The 19027-nt window shown below is 40.6% G+C and overlaps 3 protein-coding genes across 3 annotated transcripts; 2 read left to right on the top strand and 1 right to left on the bottom strand.

Moving 5' to 3' along the window:
* Nucleotides 1–445: 445 nt before the first annotated feature.
* LOC148879035 (uncharacterized) lies at nt 446–1273 on the bottom strand. The gene has a single exon (XM_088973877.1). The coding sequence runs from the start codon at nt 1271–1273 to the stop codon at nt 446–448; it is 828 nt and encodes a 275-aa protein (XP_088830003.1).
* A 973-nt stretch (nt 1274–2246) lies between these two features.
* LOC148879034 (serine/threonine receptor-like kinase NFP) lies at nt 2247–3478 on the top strand. Its single transcript, XM_088973866.1, has one exon. The coding sequence runs from the start codon at nt 2273–2275 to the stop codon at nt 3476–3478; it is 1206 nt and encodes a 401-aa protein (XP_088829992.1). The 5' UTR covers nt 2247–2272.
* A 4891-nt stretch (nt 3479–8369) lies between these two features.
* LOC148879033 (serine/threonine receptor-like kinase NFP) lies at nt 8370–11651 on the top strand. The gene is made up of 2 exons (XM_088960413.1): nt 8370–9656; nt 10741–11651. The coding sequence occupies exons 1-2, from the start codon at nt 8553–8555 to the stop codon at nt 11476–11478; spliced, it is 1842 nt and encodes a 613-aa protein (XP_088816539.1). The 5' UTR covers nt 8370–8552; the 3' UTR covers nt 11479–11651.
* The last annotated feature ends 7376 nt before the right edge of the window (nt 11652–19027 follow it).

The following is a 19027-nucleotide window of genomic DNA, read 5'->3' as shown; positions in this document are numbered from 1 at the left end:
ACATGACAAATAAAGAGCCTTTCTTTTCACCAGAGAGAACAACATCAGCCCCAATATTTTTCACATTATCAAGTACTTTCACATTGTTTGGGCCAAACAAAACATATTTTCCAGAATCAGTAATTTGAGAAACTGAAACTAAGTTTTTCTTCAAACCTGGTACATGGTAGACATCATTCAATTAAATACTCGCGTTATCGGCACCAATCTTCACAACACCTTCTTGTACCACCGAATAGGTTGAGTTGTCAGCTGCAACAATGACTCGTTCTCCATTATGTTTATGCAGCTCTGAGAATAGTGAATCATTTCCGATCACATGATGTGAGCAACCAGAATCAATGATCTATTCATCTTTGACATAGTTGACTGCAGTTTGATTTGGTGCTGATTTGCGAGCAATGTTATTTCTTCCTTCAATCACCTCAGTAGTGAAGCATTGCTCCTAGTTAAGTTGGTCATCTTCATCTTCATCACAAGCAATATTTGCTTTGGAGAGCTTCACACGACAATTTCTCTTAATATGCCCAAGCTTCCCACACCTGTAACACTTAAAAGATTTATTACCTTGTGGGCTATTTCCATTGCCCTTCTTCTCATTTGTGATGCCTTCGGAAAACTTTTCTTTGGAAAAGAGAACATCATCACGTTCCGAATTGAAATTCTTAGCCGTTTGCTTAGCTAAGGCCTCCTGGTTAGAGAGCAAGCTCTCTAATTCTTCAACTAATGGTTGTTTTTCCCATCCTTGAATGGATGTAATGAAGGGCGTGTATTCTGTCTTCAAGCCACGAATGAGAAACCGTCGTAGACGAGCATCACTAATCTTTTCTTTGGGATCTAGCTCATAAATTTCAGTGCAAATATTCTTGACGCAAAGGAAATATTCTGAGATTGACATACCTTCTTGCTTCGACATAGCCAACTCATTTTCCAAGAACTGTAGTCTTGTTGTATTCTTCTTAGAGAACAGTCTCTCAAGAGTATCCCAAACTTCCTTTGGTGAACTAACATCACGAACATGATCAATGAACTCCTTGTTGATTGATGTTCTCAGAGCAAATAATGTCTTACTACATTTGATCTTCCATTTCCTTCGTGACTCAGCATTTTCAGAAGTGTCAGCTGGAATTTCATCAACACCGAAAACTAGTTCCCAAAGATCTTGACCTTGAAGAAAGGCCTCCATGCACATTCTCCAATACTTGTAGTTTGTACCTACAAGTTTCTCCACACCATATTGTGTGTTAGAACTGCTTCCCCCATTGAATTCCATTTTGAGTTTCAATCTTCTCCAACAAGATGAACTTGATAGACAAGAAGAGTGAAATAAACAAGAATCTCAACGTGGCTCCGATACCATAACACAAAAGAGCAGAAATTGATTAAGGGAAGTACTGATACTTGGAGAATAAACTCAATATCTTTTATTGAAGCACACTCAAAATACATTAGACTGCTGAAATTTATAGATTTAAACATAACAACTTTTCCTAAAAACAATCAACTACTTAGCATAAAAAATCTATCATAGTAGAGTAACTACTCTGTTATTTGACAGCTCATACTGACTTAGTCTATGCCTAAGAAATAGCAACAGAAACAGCTCATACTGACTTAAGAAATAGCAACAGAAATTTGACTAAGTAAGATGCACTAATTTGTAACGAAGTTGCGACAAAGCAAAAAGATAAGAGGGTAAGAGAGAGAGAGAGAGAGGTTGTTGCAGAATTGAATTGCCGGTGGAGCTTGAAGATCACAGAGTTGAACTAGGAGTCCGAGTTTTCTGAGTGATGGGCAAGATAGTTTTTTAAATCCTTTCATTAATAGACAGTGATAGTAAGGAAGATTTAGTCAATTGTCAAAATTAATAAAAATACTTTAACATAATACTAAAACAGTAGGGGTATAGTTAGTCAATTTCATAAACCTTAGTTGTAGTTTAAGAAATTTGACCTAAAAAAAATTTCTTTGCTTCTGCCCCCTTTTAAAAGAAAAAAAATCCTAACTACACCCTTTAAAGGAAAAAGCCTAGGAAGGTAGGATCCACTAGATGAGTCCGATAGGATCTCTCATGGACTTTCATACAAGGAGTCATAGAACCCCAACGACCACGGCACGTAAAGGATCGAGAAATTAAGTTGATAGAGCACAAACAGAAGCATCAATGGAGTAGTGCACATCTATATATATAAAGAAAAGTGTTTCTAGCCTGTAATTAAGTTCTATATACATACCAAAACTGATCAATAAGCACCAAAGAAAGAAAAGAAGGATGAGAAGAGTGCTGCACCTCTACTCTTTTCTCCTCTCCTCCTTGTTCCTGCTACACCATTTACAAGCCCAACGAAACATCGACGGTTACACCTGCTCCACCAACCGGCCCAATCCTCGTCCATGCCAAGCCTACGTCTACTACCAAGCAATGGCTCCCGACCTCCTCGACCTTGCCGACATCGGCGACCTCTTCGGTGTAAGCCGACTCATGATAGCAGAAGCTAGCAATATCTCCTCCCCAAATTCTACTCTCTCCTCCAACCAAAACCTCTTCATTCCCATAGCTTGCTCTTGTCACTCCAATTTCAGTCGCTCCTATGCCAACATCACCTACATCTTCAAGCCGGGTGACACTTTCTATCTACTCTCCACCGGTCGTCAGTTCCAGAACCTCACCACTTATCAAGCCACCGAACTCGTCAATCCCACTCTGATCCCTACAAATATCTCCATTGGTGCACAAGCTGTTTTCCCAATCTTCTGCAAGTGCCCCAACAGAACCCAACGGCACAACAATATCACTTACCTCATCACCTATGTTATCCAACCTAACGATACCTTTGCTTCAATAGCACAGAAGTTTGGATTGGAAACGCAGTCTTTAATTGACATAAATGGGAATACTACCATCGATCCTTACCTAACCATCTTCCTTCCTGTGTCTCGACTTCCTGAACTCACACAGCCTTCTGTTAACGTTGCTTCTGTTCCTACTCCTGCATCCCCTGCATCTCCTACACCTTCCAGCAGAAGTATTAGTAGAAAGCACGTCATTGTTGGGCTGGGGATTGGGTTGGGAGTTTCGGGTTTTCTGTTACTTCTGTTGCTTTTGCTTTTAGGTGAATGGGTTCGTCGAGACAGCTTGAAAAGGAGCAATGAAATGTTGGAAAAAGACAAGGAGAAGAAGATGGGATTTGGGCGAGCGGAGATGTTGGAGGGAGATGACAGTTTTGTTGCCAATATTAAGGATTGCTTGGATAAGTACAGGGTGTTTGGAATTGAAGAAATCGGAGAAGCGACTGCGAGGTTCGATCCTGGTCAAGTGATTCAGGGTTCTGTGTATAAAGGGTGCATCGGACGAGAAGTCTATGCCATTAAGAAAATGAAGTGGGATGCCTTGGAGGAGTTGAAAATTTTACAGAAGGTAAGATTTGTAGCCTCTTTACTCTTACAGTGTAGTTTTAGTTTAACAGAAAATGGTTAAATAATATAATATAGATTATAGAGATCTCAACTCCAAAGACTGCCTTTGCATTGCATGAGCTTGTTTTTCAAAGCCAAACAGCAAAACATTGAGGCCCCTTCACTTTTCTTTTCCCTAAATTACTTATCCATGTAAATGCAATTAAATGGTTAAGTTTATTTGCGCGTGTTCTTTTATTTCCTAAGTAAAAAAGGAAATGACCATTTTAACCATAAAAATTCATTATTGAAAAGGGCACTTTCGTCTCATTCAAGTGTTAGAAACTTTCCCACCATGTGGGAAAGTTATTTACCCACCTAGGAGATGGGTATCACTTACCGGGGAAAATAAACTTTCCTTGATCTCCACATTAATATGAAAAAAGAACATGGAATTCTTAGTCAATGGGAACCAAAATCCCATTGACCAAACTTACCCCCTCTCAAAATCCAAAAAAAAGAACGCCCTGAAAGTAATAAAAGTTGCTAATCTTTTTCCATGCATCTATCTTTTCAATTTCTACCCTTATTCAAACACAGCATGATAGTAAATTAGTAATAAAACAGTAGACCGCAATGAATTTCATTGAAAAACACTAAGAGATCATAGCATACTAATGCCATGTTTGGGAGTTCTTAAAAATAAGTGTTTATTTGGGCCATTAAGCACTTACTGGTACTTGGGAAAGAAGCCTGAAATAAATGCTTATTTTAAAAATAAGGGCTTATTTTTTTAAGCCCAAATTTCCACATTTTTTTAAGTGCTTATACAATAAGCACTTATTCAACTTTTTTCTTTCAAAATTATCCCTAGTTGAACTTTAAAATACCACTTATGAGGTTATTCCTAATTGAATTTTATAAAAGTGCTTTTACAAAAACACTTTTATAAAATCATTTTTATAAAAGTACTTTTACAAAAGCACTTTTACAAATGTGTTCACATAAAAGTGTTTTTATAAAAGTACTTTCATAAGAGTTTTTTTATAAAATTAATTTAATGAATGTAAAAGTACTTTCATAATTTTTTTTATAAAAGTAATTTAATAAAAATGCTTTCAAAAGGCATATTTTGAAAATTTGAAAGAAAATGAAAGACAAACTAGTCATAAATGTTTATTTAAGTGCTTATTAGAGATAAAAACTACCAAACGCAAATGAGTGCTTATTCGAATAAGCACTTAGTTTTGGCTTAAGCACTCCCAGACATGGCCTAAGTTTGAGAGTGCTCATTTCAAAAATAAGTGTTTATTAAGTGCTTATTCTAAATAAGTGCTCATGAGCGTTCAGTGAAAAAATCACCTATTTCAAAATAGGGGTAGTATAAGTATTTTCAAAATGATCGTGGCAAGTGAAACGGGTAAGAAAGTAAATTAACTTTTATTGAATAAGTACTTGAAAATAAGCCTGAAATTTAGGCTTCACGACTTATTAAACACTAATAAGTTCTTATCAGTGTGATCTTGGCCCAAAATAAATACTTATTTGAATAAGCACTTACTTTTAACCACTCCCAAACTTTGGCTATAATCGTTGTAGAGTTTACACTTTTAGAACCCCTCCAAAACCTAACTGGCGTGCTAGATAATGTTAGACTTAAGGGGCTAGGCCTTTTATTTTATTTTCATTGTAATTAAAAAAAAGAAAATTATATATACATAATCAAATTGGTTTGATTGCTCATATAACATAAATGAGAGGAGTTTTTCTATATATTTATATGCTGAGAATCCACTCATTTAGCATTTCTAGAGGGTCGGGATTCTATTTAGGCCTTTTCTTAAATTCCAAAAAAAAATTACTCGGAATAAAGCTTGAGGTTTGAAAAAAATAATCAATCAAAGAAAAGTTTTTTTCCTGTCCATTCACAAACCAGCCCTTACCTGTTCCCTTCCTCCTTAGAGCCTAAGGGTATTCCTTTTGGGGATTTTGAGGGGGTTTGGTCAATGAGATTGTAGATCCCATTCACCAAGAAACTTATATTATTTTTTTTATATTTATGTGGGGATTAAAAAAAAATGATACCCACCTTCCACGCACCTATTTGGTTAGAACTATAATTGACCCCAAATCAACAAGATCCTGACAAGTTTGTTGTTGGACTTGGGTCTAATTTATGTCATCTCTGTCCAATACACCAGTCACAGTCAAATTAAATTGACTAGCATGATGATGATATACAGTTCAATAAAATAATAATACGGACGGTGGAGGTAAGATTTGTTGGGAAGTTGGGATGGACTGAACAGTAAAAACCTATAATAATATTTAATTTAAGAGTACAATTTGGACAGATTTGGGTTGAGGCAGATTTGTTAAAATTTGAATGGGGTCGGGCCCATTATGCCGTGTAAATTAGTTCCAATAGTCTTAAAATATAGATAAACCAAAAATATATTTATTTTGAACAACAGGATACTCTGAGTATATCAATTGGACAATTCCACGTTAAGGTTTTCATTTTTCTTCTTTTACGCATTTTATTACGCGTTTGCACATAAAATATTGCATTCAATAATGAATACAAATTGTAGGTAGTTTCTAGTTGCATGACTTGGTCCTGATTTCATTTAAGTCCTGTCATCATTATCTGTTTTTATATAGATTTTGATATGCTTTTTTTACACCCATTTGCATAGAAATATTGCATTTAATGACGATTTCAAATTTTCTATAGTTTCTCAACATTTTCTTCTTTCTGCACAGAATTCATCAAGAACTTTCCCCCATTTTCTGTTTCTTTTTTAATTATTTTTAATAAATAATTCGTCAAGAATTTTCCCTTGACTTTCTGTTTTTTTTCTGAGCATTTTCCATCTGTGTTCACACATAAATATTGCACTCAACAACGATGTTTTTAACCCCTTCCCTCATTGGCTTTGTGGGGTCAAGTCGGTGCTTCTACTCAACTTTTTACCCCATATTAAAAAGAAAAAAAAAAGAAAAATTATCGACTTGATCAATAACTTGTTGACTCTGATGGTTGAGATGGTGACACGGGTTACCACACTTTATATATATAACTAGGCTTTTTTCAAAAAAAAAAGATGATATAAATTTTTTATATACTAAAATTTTGAGCTATATTTTTGTCTTTTATCTTTAGGAAATTTGAAAAGAGACGGAGATAATAACTGAAACATTAGCCTCAAAGAAAATTTTCAATAAATGGTGGGGATAAGTCCCTCTTAAGGACAAAAGAAGTTAACCAAAGGACAAATAGTGTACCTTTATCAAATGGAGATTTACCCATCATCTCCTTGTGCATGTCCAAGTGATGATTTGGATACCTAATGTTGCTCCTAGCTAGCCATCTAATGTCTTGGGGTGGACTAGATACAAATCCAACATCTAGCTTTATTTATTTATTTATTTATTTATTTATTTTGCACAAAGTGGCCTCTCTTTCATCATATCATGATATTATGGTTTTAAAAGCTTAAGCCTCAAATTTTGCATTCATTAGAATATCTCATCAGTGATTAAAAGTTGATGATGGGAAATTTTGATAATCTAAAACAATTGATTAGTCATTTGAACAATTTGAGAAATTTAAATTTTGAAACTTGAAATACAAAAAACCTCTAGTTGTTAGTTGGTTACTTGTATTTTATTTTGTTGAATGCTAAAAGTCCAGGATTTGTTTCCTATACACTTCTATTTTATGAATGCTTGCAAGTTCTGACACTCTATATATCTTACTTTATCATATGTTGTTTTATTATCTATAAACTGTAAGTAATCTTTAGGCTTTTGTCTTGAAGTTTATGTCTCATCTCTTTGAGTCTTTATGTCTCAACTAGGCCTTTAATCTTTTTAACCTTGATCATATAATATCTAGTGTTGTTATTGTTGTTGTGGTATTTTCTATTCCAATTACTGATATCCTAAGTACAACTTGTTTGACAAAATAGTGGTCATGTTATTAGTGAAAATTAATTGCATATACTAGTTGTTTTCTTTTGTTTCCCCTTAATTTGTTTTACAATCTTAATTTTTTTAGATTTATTTAATAATTATGTTTTTTTCCCAAGACCACGAGCATTGATTATTTAGGTCTTTCGTACAGGCCAAATGCCCCCATGTCTATTTTATTAAAGCCCTTCTTTTTGAATATTAATTATATTTCTTGTAAAAAATAAGAAAATGCATATTAATTAATAATATAATATAACTTTTATTTAATTAAAATGATCATTATTTTTGCCCTTGGTCAATGGTCTCCACTAGAGGTCTTCAAATACTTTCTCGTTTTCCAATTGCCCGGAAGAAAATGAGCAAAGACAAATGAAAAAGAAAGTGGGTTGGGGGGACCAGCAGGTACATACATACATAAAAAGGAAGAGAAAATAAATCACAAAGTGATAAACATCAATACTAAGAGCAAAGGTGGGCAAAAAAGGGTTCAATAGGAAGGAAAAAAAAAAAAAGGCAGCAAGGTTGAATCCGGATTTTATTCTCATAGCCCTTTGTAGCTGTACATTGAAAATATCTTCCATGAATAAAAATATACAAGTACAGAGATGTTTCTAATCCACGGCTGCAAAAGGGTGTGAAATGGGTTTGTGAGGACGAAATGGGAGTTCAACAAGGTCTGAGCCGTCTGGCTTGGAACATAAAATTCCAAATCAATAACTATCAACTGGGTGTATTCTGGCCCTTGTTCCATTAGAAAATGGGTACCATCAGCTCACCTCCAAGGAGAAAAAGAACTAGCTGATTCTAAACGTTGCCAAACTGATTGGTCATTCCGTCTAATCACACAAGAATATGATGACTTTATGTCTTTCTCCATCATTTTAATTTCCTAGCATCTACCCATTTGTCTAACGACACGGTCACTGAAAAAAGATTACCTACCCACACACTGACACAAGCAGATAAGAAAGGCAAACGAGGGCAGCATTCAAACCAGTTCAGTTATTGATTTAATGGTGCCCAACACAACAGGTGGAACCTGAATTTGGAATAGACTATCAACACTGTACACAGATATGGGAAACTGGGAGTAGAAAAACATCAGAAGATAAAGGAAAAAAAAAACCTAAGTTTCCCATATCTGTGTACCATCTCTGCTCTCAGGGTGGAGAATAAAGATGAGAGTAGAGCACCATCTCTTCTCTTCTCTCCTCCTCCTCCTCCTCTTATGCCTTCTACACCAATTACTAGCCCAACCAGACATCACTGGCTACAGCTGCTCAGCCAACCAATCCATCTACCCCTGCCACACCTATGTCTTCTACCGAGCCATGTCTCCCAGCTTCCTCGACCTTGCCAACGTCGGTGACCTCTTCGGTATAAGCCGACTCATGATAGCAGAAGCCAGCAACATCTCTTCCCCAAATTCAACTCTCGTCCCTGACCAGAACCTCTTCGTTCCTGTAACCTGCTCCTGTGACTCTCAATACAATCTCTCCTATGCCAATATCACCTACAAAATCAAGAAAGGTGATACCTACTACCTTGTCTCCACCACTCTGTTCCAGAACCTTACTACTTATCAGTCTGTTATAGTCGTCAATCCTACTCTAGTCCCTACAAATCTCACCATTGGTGTCCAAGTTGTTTTTCCGGTCTTCTGCAGTTGTCCCAATAGTACTCAACTGCAGAATAATATCAGCTATCTCATCACATACGTTATTCAACCTTCCGATACCTTTGATTCAGTAGCTCAGAAGTTTGGGTTGAATTCACAGTCCTTGATAGATTTAAATGGAGGGACCATCTATCCCAACCTTACCATCCTCCTTCCGGTGTCTCAACTTCCTCAGCTGACACAGCCTGCTGCTGTTCCTTCCACAGTACCTTCTACGACCACAGAGAAAAAGGGGGTTAATACTGGGTTGGCAATTGGGTTGGGAATTACAGGTTTTCTGTTAATTCTGTTGATCCTGATTATGGGCATATGGGTTTATCGAGAGGTATACTTGAAAAAGGGCTATGCAGTTGCAGAAATCAAGGAGAAGCAGTCCAAATTTAAGCTAGGGGGAATGTTGGAGGGAGATTTCATGGCCGATGTTTCGGATTGCTTGGACAAATACAGAGTTTATGAGATTGAAGAAGTGAGAGAGGCAACTAATGGATTCGATTCAAGTTGTTTGATTCATGGATCGGTGTATAAAGGAAGAATAGGAGGAGAAATCTATGCCATTAAGAAGATGCAGTGGAATGCATACGAAGAACTGAAGATCTTACAGAAGGTAAGATCCCTGCATCCAAATCCCCCCACCCCCAAAAGAAAAAATTACTTAGGTTTTTAATGGCAGAAAATTGATCAAAATACGGTCAGAAAGAAGTCTAAGATGTTATATTGCCCAGAATTCATAGTTTCTTTAGTATAGTTGGGAAATGACTGTGTATATCAAGATGAGCAGCACATAGTGGTGCAGGAGTTGAGTCTACATTCATGGCTCTCCACCCATGAGATTCCTACCCCAAAAATACTTACAATCAGACATGAACAACCTTCCAACCTTGTAATTTCCAATCAGGAAATTAAAACTTAAATTATAAACTTCTTTGTTTTGAGCCCATTAACTAGTTCTTACTTATATCCCCCCAAAATAATTAAGCCAGGTCTTGGTTTATCCTACTGATTGTGTTTTACCAAGGGGACCCATTTTATATACCCTAATTGCTTGCTTATGCATTACCTTCTCATCGTTTATTACTAAATAGTGGTTTGGTACAGCAATCAGACTAGTTTGATCAGGCCTTTAAGATGTTCTGAGGTATCATTTAAGTGTTTATGTTCAAAGACAACCACAAAAAGAACCACAAGATTCAAGCTGGCTCATAGATTAGTAGCTTACAACCAAACAAAAGTCCTAATATTAAATTCTTACTTAAAAAAATTAACCCAAAAGTCATCTTTATAGCTTTCAATAGGTGATTTCAAATAGAAAATGTACATCAAACTCATTAAGATGAAGGTGTCATTTTCTATATTAAGGTCTCTTTGCATCTATTTTGAATCTCAGGCTTGATTTGTTTACACTGGTACAAAGGTATGGGAGTGGAAATGAATTGAGAGCAAATCCGGGTTTACTTTGTTTTAGGTTTTACTTTTTTGTGTTTGTTAATTTGCATTGGCAAATGAAGTGAACCAAAAAGCAAACAAATTAATGGAGGATCAGACTGCTTGTTAGAAAGATGGTCAGTCATTGTAAATCCGTATATAGTCCTCTGTTTATCTGTATAGATGTATTAGTTTTATTTGTTGATTTATTAATGCATCTTTGTTACTTGATCAGCTTTGATATAACTATGACTTCTTGTTCAAAGGTTAACCATGGGAATCTAGTGAAGCTGGAGGGTTTCTGCATTGACCCTGAAGACAGAAACTGCTATCTTGTCTACGAATATGTTGAGAATGGAGATCTCCATTCATGGCTTCATGAAGACAGCAGTAGGGGAAAGCTCGACTGGAGGACTAGGCTACGAATTGCCATCGATATTGCTAATGGTCTCCAGTACATCCATGAGCACACAAGGCCAAGGGTGGTACATAAAGACATCAAGACTAGCAACATTCTATTGGATGGAAATATGAGAGCAAAGATTGCCAACTTTGGACTAGCCAAATCTGGTTGCAATGCCATAACCATGCACATTGTGGGTACTCAAGGTTATATTGCACCGGAGTATCTTGCAGATGGGATTGTAACAACAAAGATGGATGTTTTCGCCTTCGGAGTGGTTCTACTTGAGCTAGTTTCTGGTAAGGAAGCCATTAATGAGGAGGGAAAGCTCCTATGGATGGAACTCAGTGCAGTTTTGGAAGGGAGTGAAGAGGAGAAGGAGGAGAAGTTGAAGGCATGGATGGATGCCTTTCTTGTTGGGGAATCATGCTCAAAGAAGAGTGTGATGAATGTAATCACTGTTGCTGAGGCATGCTTACAAAAAGAACCCTCTAAGCGGCCAAGTATGGTAGATATTGTCTACATGCTGTGCAAGAGTGATGATTTGTCCTTGGTCCTCTCTGAGGATAGCATGTCAGTCACTAATGTATCAGCCAGATAAGACTTATGAGAATTTAGTGCCAAGGTTTTAGCTTTCCTCTTCCTTTGATTTGATTCAAGGGGATCAAATAATAAATCATGCTGGGTTTTTTTTTTCATTTTTCTCCTTTTGTTGTAATACATATATATAATAATCCAGGCAGTCTATATAAACTATTTACTTATTTTCTTTTATTTTTCTTTTGCCTTTTTGGTTGTTTTAGTATTTATATATTTATTTTGTTTGTGTATGAAGCTTTTGAATATTTATGGAGTGAGCAGCCTGAGAGAACATGTATGCACACATTCTTGAGGCTTTATAGCTAAGCTATTGATAATTCAAGATTTAAAAAAAAAAAACATATTTTTAGTTTTTTTTTTTTCAAAATTGCTTCAAGTGGTCAGTTTTAAGCATGTTCACGCCCTGAAACCCCTCAATATCCGAAACTCCTCTTATTTGGGGTTTTGAAAACCAACTGATACGATATGATATGCCCAAATACGATACTTTGAATCTTGTTTAAGATGAAATAAGATGTTAAAACTAAAAAAGTCTTGTTTTTACAGAAGAAGAAGAAGAAGAAAAAGAAGAAGAAGAAGTCAGTCTTGTTATTATAATTGTCCCTTTAGTAAACAGTAATCATAGTTGAAAGATATATGCTATGTATTAGATAATACTAGTTATAAGCAGTTGCTATGAAATTTTGTGCCATGTGTTTTCTTTTGCAGATATAATGCTTTTATATACAACCTTTTATATTAGGTACACACATACAAATCTCAGTTTAGGTTTCTACTCATTACTAAAATAAAAGGTCTCTAAAACACACTAATATCGAGATCAAAATGAGAGATACAACGAAGCCCACAATAGAAGAAAAGAAAAGAAAAATTCTTAACTTAGGCATTGGGAATTTGGGACTGCAAAACAATGAAATCTATAAATTGATATATAGGATAAAAGAATCAAGAATGATCTATTTTGAATGAACTCAAACCTAAGTAAAGATGAGGTTTAGGGTTAGGGCCTTTTGGCGCACCAAGTAAAAAGCATAGACAATGAGGAAATAGGCAAGGATCAATATATCCATATGGGACATATCATATCCAGATCAATGGACCCCAAAACTTATGGATACATCCATGTAGAAAAGGTTAATCCTTGTGGGCTTTAACAGCATCCCTCTAATGAGTTCACATCGGCGTGACGGCACCTCACAGCACATCCCCACCGTGTATTGGGAATGTAGACACTCCATTTTTGCGCTCTTCAATCTTTTTGCAGTACTTTGAGTTTCAAGCATGCTTCAGTTAACCTTGCTGTTGACTTGGGGGTATTTTTGGAATTTTATAAAAGTTGAGGCCTCAACGATCCAAAACCATAGGTACGTAGAGCCCAAAAAACCAAACCCAATGACACCAATATCACCCAAATCTGACACTGTTTACCCCTTCATCTTTAGACCCAAAGTTGGAACTAATTTTGATCGGAGTCATTTTGACCCAAAACCACATTTCACACCAAATCAGAAACACAAAACTATAGGTACGTAGAGCCTGAAAATCCAAATCCAATGACACCAAGATCACCCAAATCCAACACCATTTACCCCTTCATCTTTAGACCTAATGTTGCACAATCCAGGCACTCCTAGCTGGCGGACGTCTGGCTCCTACCTGGTGGCGGACGGTACCTGAGAAGACGAAGGAGAAGGATTCCCGGGGGACTTGCCCAGTGAGAATACTTCGATGCTTAAGTTAGAACACTTGAGAGAGCTGTAAAGGAAGCTAAGAGTGCAGGTAAGGGGAGCACGAGCTTGGCCACCTGACGCTCTACCCTTCTGATGGCATTGCGGTCTATAGGGAGGGTCCCGTGTAGCAAGAAGCTCGCGAGCAGATAAATCTAGCTCGGCTCTACATGAACGACAGGAACGACCTCCTCTGGCCCCCGAGAATGCTAGGCCGAGGCAGGTTCTCTATGTACACAGTTCTCATGGTATTATCACTGGTGCTGGTTAACCGAGACAGGGCGTCGGCCTTAGCATTCTTCAATCTCAGGATTTGCTTGGTGAAGTGTGACTGGAAGTTGAGCAGAGTCTCTCTTACTTTGGCAAAGTAGGCAATCATAGTTGGTTTGCGAGCTTCATATTCGCCTGTGACTTGATTGACCACGAGCTAGGAATCGTTGTAGATGACGATATGCTTGGCTTTCACTTCTTTGGCTAGAGCCAACCCAGCTATTAACGCCTCATACTCGGCTTCATTTTTGGATGTCGCAAACTCGAAGCATAGTGCATACTCCTGTTTTGTGCCACTTGGGCCATACAAAACAATTCTGGCTCCACAGCCCTGCTGGTTTGAGGAGCCGTCTACGTAAAGGATCCAGGGCTCCTTATCCCAGTTCGCGCTAGGCCTAACTAGGAGAGATGTCGCACTGGTTGCTACCTCACGGTGCTCGAATTCAACCGACCTAAGAGCTTCGGGCTCACCCGAGCTGGGGGCCTCGTGCTCAACTGGCCCGGGGACTTCGAAGCTGAAAGTGCATTCCGCGACGAAGTCTGTTAAGGCTTGGGCCTTGATAGCAGTTCGCGGCTTGTATTAAAGGTCGTACCCGCTGAGCTCAACAGCCCACTTCGTCAGTCTACTGGAGACCTCGGGCTTGAGTAGGACTTGCCTCAGAGGTTTGTTGGTGAGGACGACGACAGTGTGAGCTTGGAAGTACGGACGAAGCTTCCAGGCTGCAATAACTAGTGCATAGGCCAACTTTTTCTATCTCTGGATATCTTGTCTCTGCTCCCTACAACACTTTATTAACATAGTAGATAGGTCATTAGACCCGATCTACTTTTATCTGTACCAAACTGACCACTTCGTCACTCGCCGAGAGGTACAACTTTAAAACATCGCCCTCCTTGGGTCTGGTTAAGACCAGTATACTAGCAAGGTACTTTTTGAGCTCGTCGAATGCGAGCTGGCACTCTTTGGTCCATTCAAAACCTTTGCTTTTAATTGCCTTAAAGAAAGGCAGGCAGCGGTCTGCCGACTTGCACATGAAGTGGCTTAGAGCAGTTATTCGACCATTCAGCCTCTAAACCTCCTTCAGTTTCTGAGGTGGTCTCATGTCCGGGTTGGCCTTTATTTTATCCGGGTTGGCCTCAATGCCACGCCAGTTGACAATGTACCCTAGGAATTTACCCGAGGTGATAACGAAGACACTTATTTGAATTCAATTTCATGTTAAATTTATGCAAATTTTCAAAAACTGAATGCAAGTCTTGTATTAAATCATGCAAAATTGGGTTTTGACGACCATGTCGTCTACATAACATTCTATTTTTCTGCCAATCAATGGCTCAAACAATTTATTTACAAGTCTCGAAAAGGTTGCCCTGGCATTCTTTAGCCCAAAGGGCATGACCTTATAACAGTACAGGCCGAGCTCGGTTATGATGGCAATCTTTTCTTCATCTGCTAGGTCCATCTTGATCCACCAGACGGTCGATCCTAGGGAGTGGGAAGCAGTCCTTTGGGCAAGCTCGGTTCAGGTCGGTGTAGTCGACGACGCACATGTGCCATTTACCGTTAGCCTTTTTTACCAAAACAGGTTGTTCACCCAGCTCGGGTAATGGACTTCCTTGATAAAGCTGGCTGCGAGGAGCTTCCCAACCTCCGCGTCGACCGCCCTCCATCGCTCTGGGGCTAAGTTGCATTTCTTCTATCTAACAGACCTAACTATAGGATCAGTATTAAGCTTGTGAGTTATGATGTCAAGGTCTATGCCGGGCATCTCTGTCGCGGACCATGCAAAAACATCTAAATTTCCAAGTAGGAAGCATACCAGTTGAGATCGTAGGGGTTCCTCAATGGAAGCGCCGATCTGGAGTGTCCGAGTTGGGTCATCTATCGACGCCGGGATGGAGACAATTTCTTCCATGGGTGCAGCTCGCTCCTCGCACTGCTCCGTAGGTAGCTCCAGCTCGAGGTCGTCGGCCACCTTGGCTTTCCCTTTAAGGGCGGTGACATAGCCCTTGCGAGACTCAAGCTGGTCACCTCGTGCTATCCCGATTCCGAAGTCCGTGGGAAACTTCATTGCCAAATAGTAAGTGGAGACCACAACTCGTAGGGCATGGGTGATCGGCCGACTTACTATGGCATTGTACGGGGAGGGGGTTGCGACCACTAAGAAGTTGTGGTTGAGCCTCACTATGCTAGGCCAAGTGCCAACTTCCGCGGGTACTGTAATCCTTCCCAGGGGTCTGACTTCCTCTCCGTTGAAGCCAACCAGGGGAGTATTTGCGGGCTTCAGGTCGCTTTCTTGGAGCTGAAGTTGGTCAAAGGCTGCTTTGAAGAGGATATCTGCTGAGTTGCCTGAGTCAATGAGGACACGCCTGACTTCAAAGTCATTGATCTTTATCTTTATAACGAGCCCATCGTCATGGGGGTAGTGGACCCTACACGTGTCATCCTCTGCGAAGAAGATCGGGTCTTGCGTCCTTGGCCGCTTCGGGGGATTTTGTTCTTCCCTGGCGGCCTCGCGAGCTGATGTCCGAGCTGTAGCTGAAGTGCAGCCTGTGACAATCAAACCTTCGACAATCACGTGGATGGTCCCCCGAACTGGTTTCTCTTCCGGGGGCTTCCTCTACAGTTGCTCTGCCTGCCTCCTGGATTCGGGAGCATCTCTACTCTGCTCCCCCTGCCGACTTGCTTTATTATTATTATTATGTTGTACAAAATTTCTCAGGTATCCACGACGGATGAGCTCCTCTATCTCGTCGCGGAGGTTTTTACAATTTTCGGTGCTATGACCATGGTCTTTATGGAAACTACAAAACAGATTTTTATTTCTTACATTAAGATCTGCCTTCAGCTGAGGTGGCCACTTCACATACGGGGCGTCCTTGATTGCCATAAGGATCTCAGCCCACTTCGCATTCAGGGGCATGTAGTCTATCCTTTCGACTGCTGGAGCTCAGAAAGGCTGGCTCGGCCTTGCCCCCCGAACTTGGTCCTTCTTCTTCTTGCTATCACCCTGAGTTGAGGGCTTTGTTTCCCTTTTTCTTTTCTCAAGGGCCTATTCACCTTTCTGGTTGATCTCCTCCTCCATCCCTATAAACCGACCTGTGAGCTTGAGGAACTCGGTCACAGTCTTGGGCTGATTAACAACCACATGCCACTTGAGTTCTTTGTGGGTAATGCCTCGCTTGGCCGCGGTGAGATGAACTACGGGGTCCAGGTCGAGTATTTGTATACAAGCGTCATTGAACTGCTTGATATAACTCCGAATGGACTCCCCTTCCTTCTGGACTATGCCAAAGAGGCTCTCCTGAGTTCTTGGGCACCTCTTGCTAGTGACAAAGTGGGAGGTGAAGACTTGCACGAATTGCGCCCAGCTTCTTATCGATCCAGGTGTAAGGTTTCAGTACCACGTGCGGGCCACCCCTTTGAAGGTGGTGGAGAAGGCCACACACATACAGGATTCACTGGCCCTTGCCAAGTGCATCTGGGACTGGAATGCATTAACATGGTCGTTCGGATCGAAGGATCCGTCATACTTATCTAGGAGAGGAAGCTTGAAGTCCTTTGGCATAAGTACCGCAAGAAGTTCTGACGACAGAGGGGAAGGAACTAAAAGGAGTAGCTTTTACTTCATCTGAGCTTACCTCCTCCTTACCCTTGAGCTCGGGCAAGTCGCGGGTAGCAGTTCGATGAGCTCGTTGGCGCCTCCGCTGCTACTTCGTTGGCTCAACATTGGTGCTGCTTGCTTCAGTATTACCGAGCTCGATGGGCTCGGACTGTTGATGATAGCTGTGAACCGAAGGGCCCTACCTGTAATCTGCGGCTAGGACCTCAAACTGGCTTTCTTTGAGCGGGAGCTCGAATTGAGAATGTTGAGGCGGCGCGGGCCTGACTGGCTAGGAGGCCCCTGACCTGCTTGCAGGCTGCGAGGCGGGGGTGACTGGTCTCTCCTTCCTGTCGTGGGACGAGACTTGGATTTTGGAAGGATTCTGGGTTTGAAAGGCCTCTCCCTGGTGAGGACGTTCACTCTGACAGGAGGGCTTGGCTTGCTTCGTGGCCGGATGTTGCGGGGGAAGCGGCTGCTGGGCCTGAGGCAGTGAAGGGAACTGTTGTTGGTACTGGTATTGAGAAATTTGATGCAACACTTGTTGGTGACGTTGAAGTTGCTGGAACTGTTGCATTTGAGCTTGCATGGCTCGTTTGCACTGTACCAGGTCTTCGAGCTGGTTTTGGTTGCTCACTGGGGGAACAACGGAAGGTTCAATGAAGTTGCTCCAACCATGGAAGGAAGTGGAGCATTCACAGGTGACACTGTCAGAGGCACAATCAAGCTGGGAACACCATCCATAGAGAGGGGGACGGTGAACTGTCCAATGCAGACAGTGGGGAGCTGGGGTTGCTCCCCTGAAGCATTCTGGTCGGCACCACATCCGGCATTGCTAGAGGAAGTCGTGAATGTTGAGTTCTTCGAGAAAATTGCAAAGATTAAAGGAAGGCTTTTTGAAGTCTTCCCACAGATGGCGCCAAATGATGCTGCGCAATCCGAACACTCCTAGCCTGCGGACGTCTAACTCCTAGCTGGTGGCGGACAATACCTAAGAAGAGAAAGGAGAAGGATTCTCGAGGGACTTGCTCAGTGGGAATACTCTGATGCTTAAGTTAGAACACTTGGTTTGAGTTGTAAAGGAAGCTAAGAGTGCAGATAGCGCTAGATCAGTTCAATTCAAGATTAATTCAGGATTCATTCAAGATACCTTCGCCCCTTCGACCCTAGGGCCTTTAAATGCAGATGTTCTTGTCAAATCGGGCGTAACCGCCATTGACCCTCTGTCACAACCGTTATTTGCCAGAGCTGCGCAGGTAACTATTGCAGAGTACTGCCCAATAAGACGAAATACACGATCCGGAAAGGATAGACACGCCACCACCTGTCGAGAGACGTGGGTGCAGTTTGTTGGGCTGGCAGGGCTTGCTCCATCAGTAAGGAGACGTGGCGTAGTCTGTGGCAAGGGCCACCCTTCGGGGTTACGAACTACAAAATAATCCTGCTTCCAGGCCGGGATCTTGTTCGGCAGCTCGTGTAGAAGCTTGAAGTCGGGACGGGGAGAAAAGTAATAGGAACACCTTTCTGGAGGCGCTCCGGGGGAAGCATTCTTGATAGAAAGGATGGTGGAGAAGATGTCAAGGTCAAGTGGAAGACAGTATTCATAAAATAAATAAATCGTCCCAACTACATTTCGGATCGAGTTGGGGTGAAGCTAGTCTACAGTAATGTTAAAGTGGTTCAAAACCTCCACTATTAAAGGATGCAGATGAAGAGGAAGCCCAGCAATAAGCTGTTCCTAGAAGATCACGATCTCGTCGGGACCGTGTTCCCAAGGATAGTCACCTAATGGGAGACTGTAGATGAGGTTTCTAAGAAGGTTGAATTGAAGAACCAAGGTCCTGAGTCTCTCCATCGTCATGGGGAAAGGATCAAAGTTGTCCAGCTCCCTACCCTGGGAGGTGGAAGTCATTTCGCCGGAGGCCTCCTGAACTTCCGGAGCCTGCCCCCA

Source organism: Nelumbo lutea, chromosome 1, assembly GCF_056320005.1.
Source record: "Nelumbo lutea isolate HS-2025 chromosome 1, American lotus-T2T, whole genome shotgun sequence".
Lineage (NCBI taxonomy): Eukaryota > Viridiplantae > Streptophyta > Magnoliopsida > Proteales > Nelumbonaceae > Nelumbo > Nelumbo lutea.
The sequence above is the reverse complement of the archived record's forward strand: the minus strand, read 5'-3'. Positions and strand labels throughout refer to the sequence as shown.

Bases quoted from the DNA above. Each gene is read 5' to 3' on its own strand.
- LOC148879034 (XM_088973866.1), top strand. From the start codon at position 2,273: ATGAGAAGAGTGCTGCACCTCTACTCTTTTCTCCTCTCCTCCTTGTTC.
- LOC148879033 (XM_088960413.1), top strand. From the start codon at position 8,553: ATGAGAGTAGAGCACCATCTCTTCTCTTCTCTCCTCCTCCTCCTCCTC. The intron at 9,657-10,740 runs GTAAGATCCCTG...TCTTGTTCAAAG, and splicing joins AACTGAAGATCTTACAGAAG to GTTAACCATGGGAATCTAGT.
- LOC148879035 (XM_088973877.1), bottom strand. From the start codon at position 1,273: ATGGAATTCAATGGGGGAAGCAGTTCTAACACACAATATGGTGTGGAG.